General features: G+C 48.2%; 1 protein-coding gene across 2 annotated transcripts in view; it reads right to left on the bottom strand.

Moving 5' to 3' along the window:
* Window positions 1-408: 408 nt before the first annotated feature.
* The window catches only part of CTDP1 (CTD phosphatase subunit 1), a 59,580-nt gene continuing 41,331 nt past the window's right edge, over window positions 409-18,657 (bottom strand). The window contains exons 12-13 of one of the 2 annotated variants that reach the window (XM_084780511.1): window positions 11,825-12,012; window positions 409-1,224 (exon numbers count right to left, since the gene is read on the bottom strand). In XM_084780511.1, the coding sequence (XP_084636637.1) occupies window positions 1,083-1,224; window positions 11,825-12,012 (330 nt within the window). In that variant the 3' untranslated portion in view covers window positions 409-1,082. The remainder of the gene's footprint in view (window positions 1,225-11,824; window positions 12,013-18,657) is intronic. The other variant, XM_084780512.1, reaches the window with a different exon arrangement.

Genomic DNA, 18,657 nt, shown 5'->3' with positions numbered 1-18,657 from the left:
CCTGACCCTTATTGTGGGATCTGGCTCAGGCAAGGCGGCAGTGAAGTGCAGGAGGTGCGTCTCAGATGAAGCCTCTCTCTAGCTATGGGCCCAAGCATGGGAACAGAGCTGCTTGATTCCCCAGGGGTCCATCTCAGGCTGGAAATTATGACTTTGTTTCCTTCATGTTTTGATACAATTTTCAGAAAAAAAGTTCCGCAAAAGAGCAGGAAGAGTTGGGGGCGGCAGTGAGTGGGGTGTCAGTAAGCTCTATCATTGCTTGTGTGGGTTGTTCTATGAGCTGGCGGGAGCAGGCTCAGGCTTGGTCAGCGCAGGCCACCGTGGCATCTGGCTGCTGGGCTGGAACCTGGCCGGGAAGGAGTCAGAAGAGAGGACCGCGCACTGCTGTTATGCACCAGAGGAGAGAACTTACAAAAAGCATTTTATTAAATGGAAGAAGAATCTGGTGGGTGGATATGAAATATACAAAAAATTTACATCAGATCCCTTAGGGCAGCACAAACTATCTCTCACCACACTGCCCAAACTGGCAGGCTATGGCCCTGGCAGCCCAGGCTGCAGACAGGACTGCGTCAGGAACTCCAGGCCATCTGCAGACCCACAGAGAGACTGAAGGGTGGCTGGGGCTCCCAGGCCTGCCTGTGAGTCTTGGTGTCCTGTACACGTGTATGTACATTGCTATTTCATTTAAAAATCCTTCAAATTTTTGATAGCATCAGCTGTGAAAAGGGCCCGAGATGCCAGGCTTCTGCTCTACTGCTCTCTACGTCTTGCTGAGCCCTCAGTCCTCACACTAAATATGTTGCTGCATTCAAAGGGAAGCCGGCCCCAGTCCCTCACCACATGACCAGACATCACATATCCACTCTCGCCACGAGAGAGGCCCTGCTGAGCTCTTTGGCATAGCACACCAACTCCTCGTAACACTTTGTCGCTTAAAAAAGTAGACTTTCCTATAGTAAAACATCTTACAAACACTTATTTCTGCAAAATAATGTGTTTCTGTATGGAGCTCTGCAAAATATATGTTTTTCTGGAGAAAAAGGACCCATGCCAAGGGCTGGTATGGTGGCAGGTCCACGTCACATGAGGTCATTCAGCTCTGCCTCCAGAGCAGCGGCCATCTCATCTGCTTCCGAGCTGCTGCCCTCCTCATCGTCATTGCTGGACTCCCCGCTGGACTCGCTGGCAGCATCTTCCTCATTCAGTTTTCTCTTGTGGCCTCTAAAGAGAGAAGAGGAGGAAGGCCACTGTGAGACACTGGCAAGCACGCAGCACCTCAGTCATCTCAGTGTAAGAAAGAATCCCATGGTCACTGTCCCAGGCCAGGCATGTTATGAGGACACACTCCACACTTGGGGTAGGGAGTGGCAGAGGGCTGTATGGACAGGTGAGAACATTTGGATCCTCAGGTACATGCCAAGGAAGCATGAAGCTACCATGCAGGAGTTTTGTGGGAGCACATGATAGAGCAGCAGCGGCCACAACAAAGAGGCCAGAAAGTAGGAGGTGGGAGACGGACAAGGTTCTCCAACCTGTCTCACTGGAGCTGCTTCTAGGCCAGCAAGGCCAGCAGGGAGGGCTCCCAGACTGGGGAGAGGGATGGGGGGGGGGAGCATGATGCCTGTGAGTGTGGACAGCAGGAATGACCACAAGGGCACTGCTGTGGGTGCCATGTCACGTTCTACAAGGAGACACTCATGAACAGCCCCAGCTGCAGGTGTGTAGGTGTGTGTGTGTGTATGCGCGCACGCGTGCGCGTCTGTGAAACACAAACCCTTTCCTTTGCAATTCAAAGTTCCAGACACAAGCAGAAAGAAACAGAACAACTAAATAAAGACTCCAAAGGGGATTCTTTCACAGCAAGCACTTGTGGCTAAGTTATGCGTCAGGTAACTAAGTGCAGCCCTGGCCTTTGTTAACACTCATTTCTGCAGGCAGTCACTCAAGCCGAGCAATACTACAGAAACTCCAGCAGTCACCGGCACTCTGTATACCCAGCAACCAGCACTCCGGGTTTCTAGGCACTGAATCCCGTTGCCAGGAATCTGCAGACCAGAGCCAGAGTGGCACCGAGATGCTCAGCATGCTCCTTTCCCAGTGCTGAGGCTATGAGCCCGATCTCTCAAGTTTATACAGCTCTTAGACCCTACCCCATCTCACCCTGACAAAGGGTAACTGGGCAACATCACCCCACAGCTCCAGTCCTGGGAAAGACAACTCGAAGAGAAAGTACATTGTAATTGTGGCTACAGAACAGAAACTCATACACACGTGTGTTAACACGTACAGTAGAAGCTAACACACCCAGACTGTAGCATAATCACTTGAGACTGCTAATGCTGGTTTTAGGATAGCTTTGCAGCTTTCCTGTGAGGCAGGTACAAGGCGACAAGGTGACAGGATGGAAGCATCAGACAAGACATTGCTTGACTGTGTCCAAGTAAAGTGGTGCCCATTCCAGATGGCTCAGCGAGCCTGTGTTACAGTGAACACAACTCCAACAACCGCAACAGGTCAGTGGGCTGTAAATCTCCATGAGATCCTGGCTCCTCCCAGTCTTCTGTCAGCTCAGCCATGCCCTGCACCCCTTGAGGAGGACAGGAATGTGGTATTTTTATCTACATGCTGGGGCCCCTGGGATGTGAGATCTTCGTATCAAAGCTATGCATTCTCTCAGCCTAAATTCAAAATTCATACATCATTTTTGAACGTCAACCAGAGCAACTCTTTCCTACTAAGAAAAAAACATTTAGATTTTTCAATATACAAAAATGCAGAGTTGGTCTTAACACTGATGTAAAAGGAAGAAATCCTCACACTCAAGTAAGAAATTAAAACCAGAGAAACCACAGAAAGAGTGAAAGTAGATCTCCCCACTAAGATGTCGTCCTGACTCCTGGTGGAAATCAGGACTAAGAGGTCTGGTCCCATGCTACGGCTAGTCCGTACACGGAGCATATGCCGTGTGGTAGGGAAGCCTGATGGGTGGGCAGGACACTTCGCCGGGGATGGGGCAGGGCCTTTGGAGACAAGGGAGAACTCTGCCCTTGAGACACCTGTGCTCCCTCCACACATGGGGCACACACACTCCAAGAACACAAGTGCACTCACGCCCAGCCACAAGCCTCCAGGTTCATGTAGTACGCTCTCGAGTGGTTCAATGTAGCAGACACAGTAACATAGAGCTGCCTTCAAATTCTGCACACTTGTGGAAGGAAAGCTGTCTGAAGCTCCCCTACAAAACCCACTAGACCACGTTCTATTGTGGCTGACGTACGTTTGTTGTCTTTGTTTCTTAACAATTAAACTTTATTATACAACCCAACTAGCTTATACAAAAGGGAAACAAGAGTGAACCTTTCAGTATCCATTCCACGGGTCCCTAGGTGTCTCTGGCCTGTGCACTAATCCTCTTCCTGATCCACGTGAGCTCAAGCCTGGTCTCAACCTGCTGCTCCTCTCTGTCCTCTCCACCTGCCTGTCTCTCACGAGCAAGGGGCAGTCTCCATCTCCCATTGAGGGTCGATTAGAAACACAATAGTCCAAGTGGAGCCCCTGGTCCTCTTCCTGAATTTCAGGCTCAGGATGGCTCCACCCAGTCTATCTCAAGGTTAATCTCAGGGAGTATCCATAGTGTGTCCAAGGGCAAAGCCCGCCAAGACTGCTTTCACCGTGACAAAGCTTACAGTCCTTCCCACTCATGTTCTGCTGCCAAACAGGCACCGCAGTTTTGTTTCTGGTCTTCACCATTCTAACCAGTGTGTGTCAAGTCTCCTGTGGCTGAACTTCATAGCCTGTGCATTTGTCACCTCTGCTATTATTATTATTATATTATGTGTTACATTGTACACCTCTGGACATTGGCCCTCACTGCTCATTCTGGGGCCCTTCCAGTGGGAAGGGTGGAGTCCCTTCAGGCGCCCACCTGTGGACCACCCCATCTGAAGCTACCTTGTTTTCTTAAGCTTCTTTTACAAACAAAAGTTACCTTTTGATTTATGGCCAACACTTCTTATTGCTACTAAAAACTCACTGTGTAACACATGGTTACAAAGATTTCCTCCTGTTTTCTCCTGAAAGCTTCAGTGCTATTTAGGTCTGTATCTATTCTGAGTTGACTTCTGTGTTGGGTGTAAGGTATGGGCTGAAGTTTCTTTCTTTTGCAGTTGCACAGAATGCTATCACACCATTTGTGGAAAAGAAAATTTAAGAACTGCCTAAAGGAATATAAAGACCCACTATTCAAAGAAACCTCTTGAATTTCGAAGCAAAAGAAGAAACCTCCCTGAAAATGTATTTGGCTGCAGGAAAGTGAGTAATTGTTTAGTCAAACAGATCACAATGTTGCAAACACTGGATTTGCAAGACAGATGGCTGCAAACTTGCCATGTATGTGATGCAATGTATGAAATGCTCTAAAAGTGGCAGAACAACAAATAACCTAGAGGAGAAATACTCAAGTGAACAAAGCCACCAAAATTCAGCTTTCTGGTGGTAATGTTTACCCCAGACGGACATTCTCATGTGTGGATGTTTTGTTCTGAAACAGGAGGTCCTGAAGGTGGGACAGAGCAGTTGTGTATTCAGTGCTAACATTGCCACTGGGCCTGTTTCCCAAAGACAGCCTGAGCTCACGAAGCTCCTAGAACTCTTTAGGAGGGACATCCTGCCTTGAGGGAGGTGTGCTGTGCCCTCCTTCCCCTGACTTCCATTCCCAACACTCTGTGCTTGCTGTCCGCTTTGAATTTTTTTAATGGTGTAGTACAAACGAGCACCCAGAGGTTGAGCAGGAGGAGACGCTGGACAGACCCAGAACCCATGTAAGCTCTGCTCTGGGAAAGCTGGCTGTGTTCTGAGTATGTGGAAGTGCACGTGTCCACTGTTAAAGATCCTTGCATTTGGTTAGATCATTGGCAGTAAAGCTGACAGCTCAGTAGCACACTGCCTGCCCCAGACTAACAATGATGGCACAGTGGGCTCAGGTTTGCAGTTTGGGAGCTTAGAGCCTCCTCAAGAAACGTGAGTGGAGAGGTGCTTTGTAGGATCTGGAAGGACCAGGAGGAGTAAGGTCAAAGTGAGACGGCAAAACGCACAAGAACTGGTCCTCATGGCATCTTTCTAAAGCCAAGCAGTGAATGTCTCATGGCAGACAAGCATCCTAGTGGTGGCCCACAGAGTGAGCACCCAGAGAACAAAGAATGGAGGATACCTATTAGTGGTGTCTTGACAGCAGGCATGTTCAGAAAACCACGGGTGACTGGGAAGGAATCTACAGTAAAAAACTGATGACCTAACCTTTAGGAAATTTGACTCTGAGATTGAAAATGATTCCGGAAGGCTTTCCAAGTGCTCACACACTGCAGCAGGCTCTTCTGGAGACACTGCTTCCCACAACCAACCAAGCCGCTTGACCAGAAACCAGCACCACAGTATTACAGGAAAAGACGGAACACCTTACTAACTGAAACTAAACACAAAGCACCTAAAAAGCCAGGCATGGGGCAACCAGTTGGAAGACAGACAGGGATATCGCTGAATTCCAGGCCAGCTGAGGCTACACAGTGAGACCTTGAAATAAACAACAACAAACAAACTGACCTATGATCTATAGGTTAAAAATATGGATCGCACCTAATTTTATTTCCACTGTTACAGCCCAGACCTGCAGACTCTGTAGGGAAGGGTGGCACAGACATGTGTGCCTGTCCTGGGTACCTGCTGGCTGGTGAGCAGGAAACAGCTGGAAGTGGTCAACACTGATGTAAGGAGAATCTTCTGATGCGGCTGGCCACTGTCAAATGCTGATGTCACCTGGTGACTTTCCATTCTCAAACAGCAGTACACATTTCATGACTCCTGGGGCTGTAAATTTCAGTCACAAAGTGTTGTTTTGGTATGGGAACTGACTCCAAGTGAGTTCAAAGGTCAACATGCTAGGCCTCTCCCTTTTTCTAGTGTCAGGCCCTACTTCCTAGCCCACCTTCCAGAAGGCAGGGAAACTTGATTCAGATTCAGGAAATTCTCACTTCTTCCTGCGGTTTGCTGCAGAGCCCAGCCATAGAGAGGCTGGCTTCCCTACATAGAGTTAACATTTATTTACTACAAACATCTTCGTTGGGGAGAGGTCTTGAGACAGGGTTTCAAGTAGCCAAGGCTGCCCTTGATCCTCTTGCCTTTGCTTCCCTGGAATTACAGGCACATGGCACCATGTCCAGCTTTAACTATGAAAACAGTAGGCAAAGTACAAATACATCTTTTTCTGGTCTCCAATTATTCCTTTGGTCAATTTGATTTTTTAATTTTTTAATTGTATTATTTAAACCGTTACTTAAAGTTATATGTATAAGTAAAAGGAAAGATAATGGTGGAATATTGTTTTGGATAGAAAGCCAAATGATGAAATATTTAAAATTTGAAAGTGAGAAAGTAGACACGAGAACTGAATTTTTCCACAGGCTTCTCATTTTGAGGACATTTAGGCTGATAGAATCTTTGCACACTGCCTCTGAGCTGCACACAGGGGCAGCTTGAGCTCTGTCATCCATCCTACTGGCACCACCAGGCTACAGCAGAGCAGTAACTGCTGCATCTCTAGTTGGTGCTATTTTATTATTTTTTTTTCATGTTCACATTGGTGGGTGTCGTTTTATCTGTTTGAATCTCAAGGTCCTCAAAACAGGGGCAGTGTCTGAGCCATGGCAGTGGCATGTGCTCAGCACACAAGGACATGTGTACTGATGCCAAGGAAATAAGCAGCATGCATGCCCTCCCCAGAGATGGTAAGACCACGAGAGAACACACAGACTGAGGGTAGTGAGGCCACGGGAAAACAGACAGATGGGGCAGCAGGTTCATAGAAGGAGGGACAGATGGCTAGCCGGTCTATAAGGAAGAACTGGGATGGCAGTCCAGGTCTTTAGTGACAATTCTTACTCTGGAAAGCCAGACTAACTTGCTCAGCCCTTCATAGCCTTGGTCAGTCAGAAGCCAGGCAGAGCTTTACAGAAACGGATGCCCAGGCCCCAGTCTTGGCTAAAACAATGTTTGCGGCAGCACAATTTAAAATACATCATGAGTAAATTTAGGTAATTATAAATTACGTTGAAAATTAGAAACAGACAGCTGTAGGCCATAGTTTAATAAGTGCCTGCAACTGATATGTTTCATTTCCTCTTAGTCAAACATGCAATATTTATATTTTGTTCTTACAACCAGCTGCACAACTCCATAGAGAAATATTAGCAGATTTAAATTTGGAACCTCTGAAAGCTTGAAAAAGCATATCAAGCTCAATGTGGTGGAAGGATATAAATATGAATAATAGATGTAAATTTCCTCCCCAATATTTCATCTTTCTGAACTCACTGCTGTCACAGCACACATGGCTCAGTGCCTGAGGTTTATTATTCAAAAAGATGCAGAGCTGTTTTAATAAACACAGTGCTGTTTTACACCAGCATCCAATCCAGCAGGAGCCATTAGCCTACCCAGTGCGCACTGTTCACACGTTGATTACAACTGGTAGAAAGAAAAGACCAGCTTCGTGAGGGGCAACCCTGCTTCATTACACTGTTGTGCTGAGTATGGACTGGCACCAGCATCGAGAAACGCTTCTCAAAAGATTCGTTTGGGTGGCTATGCCCATAGCAAAGTGTGTGACTTTGCACACAGTTAGAACTATGTAGAGAACAATGTTTTATCTTCCCTTACACACAGGCATACACTTCGTGAGGTCATTCTAGTGTCCAGGTCAGAACAGGCAGCCGTGTGGAAACTGCAGTTAGGACATACAATATGGTCACGCAGCTCCTGAGGAGCTAGAAAGCTCACGTATTGACAAGGGGATTCAGGTTTCCGGTAGGAGTATTTCTGAGCTGCTTCTCCCTAGGCCCAGATACACTGATACACTGATTCAGGCCAGACCAGCCGCTCAAAGATGCTGAGCTTCCTTCTGGACCACAGCCTCTATCCCAGGGGCTGACGTGGGTAAGTCAGCATCACCTGAGTTACAGCTGTGTACATCACGGAAGTCAGTGAGAAGGAGCAATGTGCAGAGCACTCCTCCATGGCTACTCAGCGCTCCTGGCTGCCTGGGGCTTTATAATGTTGCTGCAGAATTATGCTCTCAGTCTAAAGTGTCAGGCTCCTTGGAAAGAGTCCAGTGGCAAGGCATCTTCTTTTATTCTTTGGCACACTGTCGCCAGATATGCGGGTGACTGTGCTGCAAATGACCCTCTGGCCTGCTTCCCACCTGAAAGCAGGTTCACCTCATTCGAGAACTTTTACAAACACACGCTTCTTTTGCTGCCTCTTAAATTTTCTTCTCATCTTTCATGTTCACAAGTTTACTGTGCTGGGTCTGTGTGGATTTCTTATCTTACATGGAGTACGCCATCAAATTTGGGGAAGGTTTTAGCCATTTTCCCCCCAGACTATATTTTCTGCATTCTCTATCATGGCAAACGGAACTTCTGTGTGAGCATCTCTGCAGCAGCTATGAGAGCTGGACTAATGTAAGCCTCAGGGAATGGAAGGGATGGGCAGGCTTGGTCAGAAGTGCCCTGGCCATCCTGCTAACCACATGCTCGCCATGAGAAAGAGAGCTGAGCCCTGGGCCAGGAGAGGGAACCTGTACAAGGAACTCACTCCGTTATAAACTAGTGCTGTTTTCTTGTCCGCTGTCTCTGTCCTCATACCTAGGACAGTGCCAGATAAGCAGCAGGGCCTGCACTGGGGCTTGGTGCCCATCTGGCATATCCCAGGCTGGCATCTTAGAGCGCCCTCCAACCCAGTCACTATGTATGGAGTCCCAACTGGGTAGACGCAACACTGGGATACACAAAGAACAGGTTCTAGTACCATCGCAGCCAGGAAGGACAATAAAACTCCATCCAGCTTTGTCTCACCCAAGAGTTACAGGTAATTAGCAAACTGCTGTGGGCTTTGGCATTTAATACCATTGTTTTCACTTTCCCACTAACTGCAGGAACAGACGTGGTCATGCTGCATTTCAAATCTGACAGCTGTTGCTCAGGATACATCCTCCTCACTCCCACCGAAAAAACTCTGGCTGGAAGGGGCAGTGGCTACGAAGGACCACACCTGGGCAGTCAGGCTGCACCTGGGCGAGCACTCCACCTGGGCGGTCAGGCTGCATGCACCTGGGCAAGCACTCCACCTGGGCGGTCAGGCTGCACCTGGGCGGTCAGGCTGCACCTGGGCGAGCACTTGTGCTGGATCTTGTACCTACGGAATGTGTCCTGGGACTGCAAGTGCTGTGTGCTGCTATGGGAGGAGGATGAGTCACTTCTTGGTGGATAAGTACAAAGCCTCCCTCCTCCTGTTAGTCATTTTCAAGTTCAAGCGATGCTGATTCTGAACAGCTGGGCCATGTGAACCTCACAGGACGTGCTGCCAGGCAGAGCACCACCTGACACACCAGCCCTGCACCTCAGCTGCAGTGATTAATCACATGCAGGAACAGAAAAACAAATCTGAGAGCTGCATTGATGGGCTGGGGCCCGGTCCTGGAGAGTCAATCACGAAGGGGGGCTCTGAGGATTAGATTCCATACCCCCTTGAGAAGGTGAGTGTAATGTGGGCTACCCTACCATGGTCTCTGCAGACAGTGGTAGAGTTGCCGTAGGCCTAGTGGAGTGCTGCTCTTACTACTTGTTCTCCCTGTGGATGCCACCTCTGGGTAAAGAGGTCACATCCAAGTTGTGTCTCTGGTCTTAATCATACTGCACTTCGCTCATTGGGACTGACTTAACCAATGCTGTTGCTATTTTCATTCAAGATTCTGAGCGGGATGCCAGGAGGCTGTGGAATGTTCCCGTATCATACAGTGGGTGGAAGAAGGCTCCAGAAATAAGAGTTCTAAATGAGACCCTTAGGATGTATCTTGTTTGCATTTCTTTGTAAACTGAGGCTCTGTCAGGCTGCTGAGCTCAGTGTTTGTCTCAGATGAGCTAAGGTTTTAAGGAAAAAGCATGGTTGTGAGGTGGTCCGGTCAGCAGCACTTTCTGAGCTGTGAGCGCCACACAATGGACACCACCAAGGATAACAAGATCCCAAATCCTAGAGAGGAGGGAGAGGGCAAGGCAGTCAGAGGCTCTACCGTGATGGACTTCCTGGCAGGGGCACAGGACACTAAGGCTCCCTCTGCCAGGAAGCAGCTAGAGTCATGCAGACTCAGTAGACATACAATAAAGGCTAAGCGGGCCTTTGGCGTGCACACATCTTTAGTCCCTTTGTCCCCTAATATAGGTTTTGTTGTTGTTGTTTCCTCTATCTTGCTTGTTCTAAAGGGCCCTTACCACACTACTCTGCATCCTGCAGACAGATGAGGGAACAAAAGTGACACGGAACTTTACTCAGCTACCCTCTGCACGGACAGGCACAAAACTAAGCAAATAAAAGACGAGATTATCATCAAATCAAGAAAAGGCAAAAGTTCATGAAAGACGCTACAACTGTTGAGGCCTTCTAGTTCAGCGAATGACTTAAGTCACAATAAAGACTACATACATCTAAACCTGAAATGATTCCACTGGCAGGACTGAGGCAAGGAGAAGGCTAAAGCAGGGTAAAACAGGGCCCTGCTCTTTAACAGTGAAAATGCAACACAGGAGGCAGAATGTAGCCAGGGCAGGGCAGGGCCAAGGGTAGAACTCTGACTTGGCTCTTCTATTCTGTGCCTTTTAGTGTTTTCTGGATTTTACATAAATTCATATTAATTTGCTAAAATAAATTTTAAGGCAGATCAACTCACTGATGATATAATGCCTTACCCATTGCTTAATAACAGCACACAGGGATCACCAGAGCGAAACAGAGGGCCCATGATATATCCAGAAATTAACTTCAAACTAGCAAAGAATGTTATTTAATAAATTGTGACAGAACTATCAGTAGGTTCCTTATTTAACTAAAATAGGTGAAATCTTTACTAACATACATGTTAGAAAGTTAAGACCTAACGTATCTGATAGATGAGCTACTGAAGATCCTCACACTCTATAACTACGCACAGAGCTATTTAGCAACTGTGTAATGGAATATCGATAAAAACAGATGATAGGCTAAAGGAAACAGAGTAGAGATAACTTTGTCAATGGTAAAAGCACCGACCAGTCACTAAGGAGGGTGAAGGCATGCATAGCTCCCAAACACTTGAAAAAGCACCACATGCCATTCTGATAGCACCAGACAGAGCTGCGGGAGTCTTGCTGCACCATTTGACGGCCCACTACTGACAGGACACCCATGGCTGATCTGGGAACTCACACAGTGCATGATATTGAGGAAGAGCCATCATGGCAGCAGCACCTCTTACTTATACTTGTTCACAGAAGGTAGAGCAAGGCACTCTCCCTGGGATGGGGCCTCAATCAGAGCCAACTACATGCCCACTGGCAAAGGCAGATGCACAGGCTAAAAGTGGGCCCCGGAGCCCAAGGACCATGCTCCTACAAGCCAGGCCAAGGATGCACCTCAGGACAGGTGCCGCTCTTCACCATTGCATAGGATGACCTGAGCTGGGGCAGTCAGTGTAGAACTGAGAACATATCGTCAGAACCCAGTTCCCATGAATGGTCTGACAATGCGGCAGTGCCCCGAGGACACCAAAACAGGCCAGGTAGGTTTCTTTTTTCCCTTCTCACTGTTAAGAAAATGACATTAACATGACACCCAAAACAAAATGCACACCTAATTGGCTGACTTACACGATGCCTGGCATTTCCAAGTCAGTGTGCAGGCCTGGGGCTGCCTGCTGTCTGCCTTCCTCTGGCCTCCCCTCTCCCCTGCCCATGCTCACCTGGGCCCACGCGAGCCAGCGGTGCTCCTCTCGGCAGATGAGGACAAGCCTACAGGCTGCTCTCTTCGGATCTCTGGCGCCCTGGGCTTCCTGGGCTTCGGTGCTCTCTCCGGTTCATTGTCTTGGTCTTCTGGCTTCTTCTTCTCACTGTCGCTGTCATCACTGCCTTCTCCAAGGATGTCATCAACCTGACAGAAGGTGGAGAGTCAGTGATCTTGCCAGTGAGCTTTCTGTAGGAGTCATGTGATCCACACTCACCAGGAAGGACTGCAATAGATTCACCTCATCCCCACAGAAGGGCGTTCTCAGCCCCATTCTGCATGGTGGCTTCCACTCACAGGCTAAGTTCTCACACACTGTACTCACACATTGTCTGTGAGTCATTGGACATTTACTTAACAATATCTAGATCACTGAGACCCATGGCCTGAGTGTGTACTTCCCAGGAGGAAGTGGTTCCCAGATACTGGACTCTGGAGTGAACTTATGTGGCAAAGCAGCTGTTTAGCTGGTTTTCTCTTTCCCATCCACCTCAACCTGGGGGCACGATATGAGGGTGAAGCTAGAACAGTGCCACGAGGAAGGGGAGCAGGCCTGCCTGCCTGGGATTCCTGCAGAGGGAAATGAGGGGGCAGGAGCAGAGAACCTGGGGGGAGGGCACAGCAAACAGAAGACAGGTGACAAGCTGGCACCTGGGAAGGCTCACTTGGGCCTAACACCACAGTGCCAGAGAGAAGAGGCTGGTGCTCCTGTGTTGTGCACGTGGGAGCTGACACCCTGAGGAGAAGGCAAAGGCAGAGCTGCCCGGCTTTGGCATTCTGACCCAGAACTCAAGCTCTTCCTTCTTCTCCTGCACTAGGGAGACGGGCAAAAGGAAAACGCAGGGCAGAGTGAGCCGCGCTCAGCTGCTCACAGGTGAAGTGCTTGGCTGAGTTCAGCAGTGAGAACGTGGTAGGATCCTGACCACTGATCCTGATGGGCAGTGCCCTTGGGGGCTTCCACTCCCCGCACAGGGGCAACCTGAGTGAGATACGTGGCCTCCAGGGTCTGTGTGACTAGCTGCATCTATATCTCAATCTCAACGCCGTTACAAACATTTGTGGCAGCATTCCTGTGTGGCTGGCAGCTGACCTGAGCATGCATTAACTCTGCTGGCCAAAGACCTGGAGAAAGATCTTAAAAGCAAAACCACAACTGCAGCCATACACCAAGTCTGGCCTCCTTTCCATCAAGCTTCTGTTTGAGAATGACATGGATTTTCCAAAGGCTTTCATTTACAAATGTGTCAATTGCCTTTTGAAAACTATCTCTAATGAACTATTTAAAATATGCAACAGGAGACAGATGGTGGTGGCACACACCTTTAATCCCAGCACTTAGGAGGCTGAGGCAGAGGCAGAGGCAGAGGCAAAGGCAGAGGCAGAGGCAGAGGCAGGTGGAGCTCTGTGAGTTCGAGGTCAGCCTGGTCTACAGAGTGAGTTCCAGGACAGCTAGGGCTACACAGAGAAATCCTGTCTCAAAAAGTGAAAAATTGTGTGTGTGTAAGTATAAAACAGGAAAGTTGTTTTAAACGCGAAGGAAAAACTTAAAAGCAAGTATATGTGATATGGAAAAAGAAATCAACATATACTGAATTAAGTTCTCAAATCTTAAATAAAAAGGGCAATGAAGCATTTCAAATGCTACTGTGTCTATCAATACACAGGATACACGTGGGTCCACCAGACAATTTCAGAAAACGAGGTATCAGAGAATCTGTTTTATCACAACTTTAGAGCCAGTACGTGTGGTGGGAGGTTGAGAGTATAAAGGTAGACAGAGACACTGGAACACAAGGGACAGAATACAGTAGCCAGCCCGGAACCCACAGTGCTACGTGGCTCTTCTTCCTCCTGTCATAAAGTGCCATGCAAAAGACTGGCAGACAGCTCTCCTAGCCTGGTGCAGACTGTGTAGAACCTGCCAGGGATGGCTCCACACAGCTTCAGCCAACAGGGCAGGACCACCTTCAATGTGCCACCATTCACACGCCTGGCCAGAGAACATGAGCTCCAATAAGCCAGTTTCTATTATCCTTAAGCTTTCATCAGCGGATTTATTTTCTTATCCCAGAGAACCAACATTCTAGCAGAATGCTCAATGTATGCATTAAGTTCCTCTGTTCTGAAGCTTCCTGATGATGTTACAAAAAACAGGGAACTCCACACACAATCTCAGGCCTCCAGTTCACATCCTTAAAGCATGACACTGCTGACTTCACAATCTGGGTCACCCTGTTGCTTCCTCACACTGCTCTGGTTCCCTCCTTCCATGAAAATTAATGTCCACCAGTCCCAGGTCCTGACATTTGCCATGAACCACAACTCAACATTATTAACAGCAACCACCTCACAGTATTCTCAAGACCCAATAACTGTCATTCTTCCTTGTGCAGGCTTGGTTGGTTCTGCTGCTGGACAGGCCTTGTGTTGTACACACAAAATGGTGCTGGAACGGGTTCCATGGTGGGCACCTGAACGTCAGCTGGGAGCCAATGAGACAGAAGGGCTCCGCAACTCCCTCCAAAGGAGGAGCTCGCCATTCCTGTCATGGAGAGTCTCACACACAGCTGTTTTGGCCATCTACAAGAGACACTCTTACTGGGTCCAGGGGTCTAGTGGCCATGGTAAGAAGAGAGTGGCAGCTCAGGACCTCACTCTTACAACAGCGCAAAATCAACCTCACTAACCAGAAGTTGGGAGGACAGTGAACTTGCTGCCTGACAGGATTACTCTAAGGCTCAACAGGGACCGCACTCCTGACTCTCAGGACTCAACAGAGGAAAGATGGAGATTTCTTTAAGCTTCTGCATCTTCAGTACTTGTTATGCAGCACAGAAAACTAATACAGTGGAGGAAAGTATTTTAAGGGGAATGATGTCAACTCAGAAGCTAGTTTTTTTTTTTTACAAACAGAAACAACTTTGAAGGCCAAAGGCAAACTCAATGACATGTAAAAACCCCCACACACGGGAAACAAACTTGAGGTGCTCTGAAACTACTCCAGAAGATTTAAAACTGCCGCACAGATGCTGGCTGTGGGCAGCACATATGCAAATTATACTCTAAAACCCCAGAGAGCTCTTTATAGCAGCGAGATGAAAACAAACTATAACCTCAGCAGTCTCCTCCTCACACACAGATTTCCACGCAATGAACCGCACTGCACTATCAGAGGGCAAAGACAAGGGCATCCTTCCAAACGTTTGCCAGCTTAAGAAGAAAATCAAAGCCGGGCGTGGTGGCGCACGCCTTTAATCCCAGCACTCGGGAGGCAGAGGCGGGCGGATCGCTGTGAGTTCGAGGCCAGCCTGGTCTACAAAGTGAGTCCAGGACAGCCAATGCTACACAGAGAGACCCTGTCTCGAAAAACCAAAAAAAAAAAAAAAAAAAAAAAAAAAAAAAGAAGAAGAAGAAGAAGAAAATCAAAACCAAGCACAAAACCTCATAAGGAACTTTTAAATCAGCATCAGAGAATATTCTGTATGGGATACCCTGTTACCAAGCAGCTCACTGATGTCTGCTGACTAAAAAGCTTACAAAAAGAATGTTCTCTTAAGGATGTGCTTAACTAGGACAATGGTCTAAGACCCAGTTACAGGTTGACAAGAGGTAGAGAAGACTGTTCAGTAGCAGAGTGTGCCCATGTCCGCTGTGTGTTGAGACTGACCATCAGATGCTAAGCAGGGCACGACCACGGTGGAGGCTCTCTCCAGTGTCCCGGACAGATCCTAACTCAGTTTTAGCTCTGTTGCTCATCTTGGCCTGAAGGGTAATTGATTACACCTAAACCACATGTAAGCAGTCAGATGAGTTAGTGTTATAAAGCCAACGGGAGCAAAGTGGATGTATCAGCACTTAGTAGACAGCTGCTGAACTCAGAACAGTAAGCCCGCTCTAACAATTGCAGTGCTCAGGTTGTGGTCAAACAGGGTCATCAGGAAGCAACCCATGCTTGTCGGCTCTCACTCATCGAATGTGCTTAGGCTCCTTATCTAGGAGGAGCAAGTCTTGGGGTGGGGGAAGAAGGGAGCCACTTAGCAAGGAGAACCACACCCAATTTGCCTCTGCTCCTCCCGTGGCCACACAGGCACCTGCCCTGCTTCTTTTGCTGACTGGCCTCCCCCAACAACATAGATTTCCAAGACTCAATCTAGAAGCAGGCAAGCAAGAAAATATGATAGTGTGTCTGTCTCTGCTTCATCATTGCAATTTCAGGTATTATCACCCTTGACTTAAAAAAAAAAGTAATTATTCATTAATAACCCGAGGATAAACAGATAGTCCACAGCAGTAAAGGTAACTTGCTTCCTGCATATGCCACCACTTATAAAACTGGCTCTTTGGTGTAGTTCCTTTTTCTTCAATAACCTCAGGATGGTTCCCCTTTCATGCCGCATGAGGCTGCGCTCAAGTTCCTGTTGTCTTTTCACTGTACACCACTAACTGTGCAGATGAAACCTGCACTGCCGTCTATGAACAAGGCTCCAAACAAAGTGCATGCTAGAGGGCCTGTCTCAAGGTGGGCTTAGATGACCACACCTGCCCTGGATGCGTTCTAATGGCCACTGGTGCCTGTGTGTTTTCAGGTGATTCTGTGATTGATATGGGCGCATAACCTGGACAGGGGGCGATTCTTTCCCCAGGTCCCTCTCAGAGGCTTATCCTCAACCCCAGGTATACAGTGGGTGGTGCTAAGTAGTTTTTTGGGGACTAGAACTGGCCTTAACAAAGTGGCAAGAGTTTTGGGGAATGGTGTACTCCATTTCCATCCCACCAAACTACCATCTTGGGCTGTGGTGGCTCAGTAGCAGAGCATAGGTAAGGCCTAGCTTGGTCCCCAGCACTCTAACAAGGAAATCACTTTTTCTTACTTTGACACAAGATACTATACAATGAATGGGTGGGCCTAAGAGTGCAGTCCTATGTGCACCAAGCTGTAACTCCTGGCTCTGCAGCATCTACCGGTATTAATGCCTCACTGCACAGATGCTCACTCATAACCCACCTGCATGGTGCTCACCTCCCACCCAACTGCATCTGTGTCCACATGCACTAGTGTCTGCCTTCCATTTGCAGGCATTTATGTTTAGTGTACATAGGACAAAAGCAGACACACACAGTCCTTACTAGATCTGCTTACACTTTAATTCTCTGAGCAAAGAAAGAGTTGAGAAGATTTTTATAGAACTGCTGACCCTGTGGAGGGCCCTGGAGTATTCATGTGCTGTTCACATGGCACAGAGGCAGTCAGGCCCAACAAAGGATCAAGCCAGATGGGCTTCTGAGCCATGCAAGCAGTGATTCCTCCAAAGCGCTGAAAGGGGCAGTGTGGCCATGTGAGCATGTTGATGAGATCACCCTGAAGACCACCATTCACAGCCTACCTGCAGAATTTCTTCTGTGGGGCCACAGCACACACAGGTGACTGACTATACCAAGTATTCCAGGACCCCAGTTCCTAGACCCTGGAAGGCACAGAGGTGAAGAAATGGCAAGAGTGATGTTAGCAGTGGAGATGTACAGATCTCTAGGTCAAGAAACCTTTCCCTCCATGACACAGGGTTTCTCTGTGTAGCCTTGGCCCTCCTGGACTCACTTTATAGACCAGGCTAGCCTCAAACTCACAGGTAACTGCCTGCCTCTGCCTCCAGAGTGCTGGGATTAAAGACGTGCGCCACCATACCCAGCTGTGGTTAAGCACTCTTAACCATATTTAAAGTAGACATTTCTGGCAAAAACTCACGAAGAACTTTTTTGGTGGGGGGAACTATCAGTTAACGGAAAGAAAACCTGCTGATAAATCAAGACAGAACACACATTCTGGCTTCATACGCAGGGCAGCACAGAGCCACGTCACCAGCAGAGGAAGAAGGCAAATGATTCTCATCTTTGTTAGGGATGACAGCTGTTGCATCTTGGCGGGGACTCCGGTCTTCCCACACACCCAGGAAAGACTGGGCGTTGTGCTGTACTAAGCAGCTTCCATAGTTAAAAGGACAGGGGAGGGGGATCACCAGCACCAAGAGGTGTATTCAGACAGCGCAGGCTATGGAGGTGCCCCTCATCTCGAGGGTGCCTGCTGACCTGCTCTAAACTTGACTCTATGTCTACATGCTGTGACCAGGGACTGCACATCTCAATGCTTTAAAGGATACATAGGCATCTTTCATGTGGAACCACTGCTTTTTAAAAATTCCACAGTGTCTGTGAAGGATGGAGGAACCATGTCCTCCAACCCAAGAGACTACAATGGGCCTTTATGCGAACTTGACATAACTTAGTGAGATGCTTGCTGCACGTGCTATGGGATCCAGAGGAGAAAAACCAGCTTGTGCTGAGGCAATGTGTCCTCCCTCTGCCTGCCTGTGAGGGAGCTACTGAGGGCACAGGCCTCAAATGTTAGCCATGGCTGAGGGTTGTCAGGGTGGTAGCATGTTAACAACTATGTCATTAGAGTGGGAACTGTAGCACCCATCCCCAAGGGTGGGGATCTTGCCCGCCAGGTCAGCTAGAATGGCCATGGCTGGCTTTTCTGCTCAAACGAGGAATGTGATTTGTTTCACTGATGTGTCTCTTCTCTTCAGCACGGGATCAGGGCGCTGAGGCCAGAGTTGGGCCTAGACTGTTCTCTTTTCTCCTGGCTGGCAAACTTAGGGCCAGAGTATAAATCCTGACCTTGGGCTGGACAGGTGGAGGTTGTCTGCCTACAAGAGGTCTGCCAGCCTAGCAGAGTGCACTAGACGCATGGCTCTGATAATCACTTCAGCTGTCAGAGTCATGCTCCTCTAAGAG

The sequence above is a fragment of the Acomys minous genome (genome assembly GCF_964271855.1).
Source record: "Acomys minous genome assembly, chromosome: 4".
NCBI lineage: Eukaryota > Metazoa > Chordata > Mammalia > Rodentia > Muridae > Acomys > Acomys minous.
Note: the sequence above shows the minus strand (reverse complement) of the source record. Positions and strands in the feature narration are given on the sequence as shown.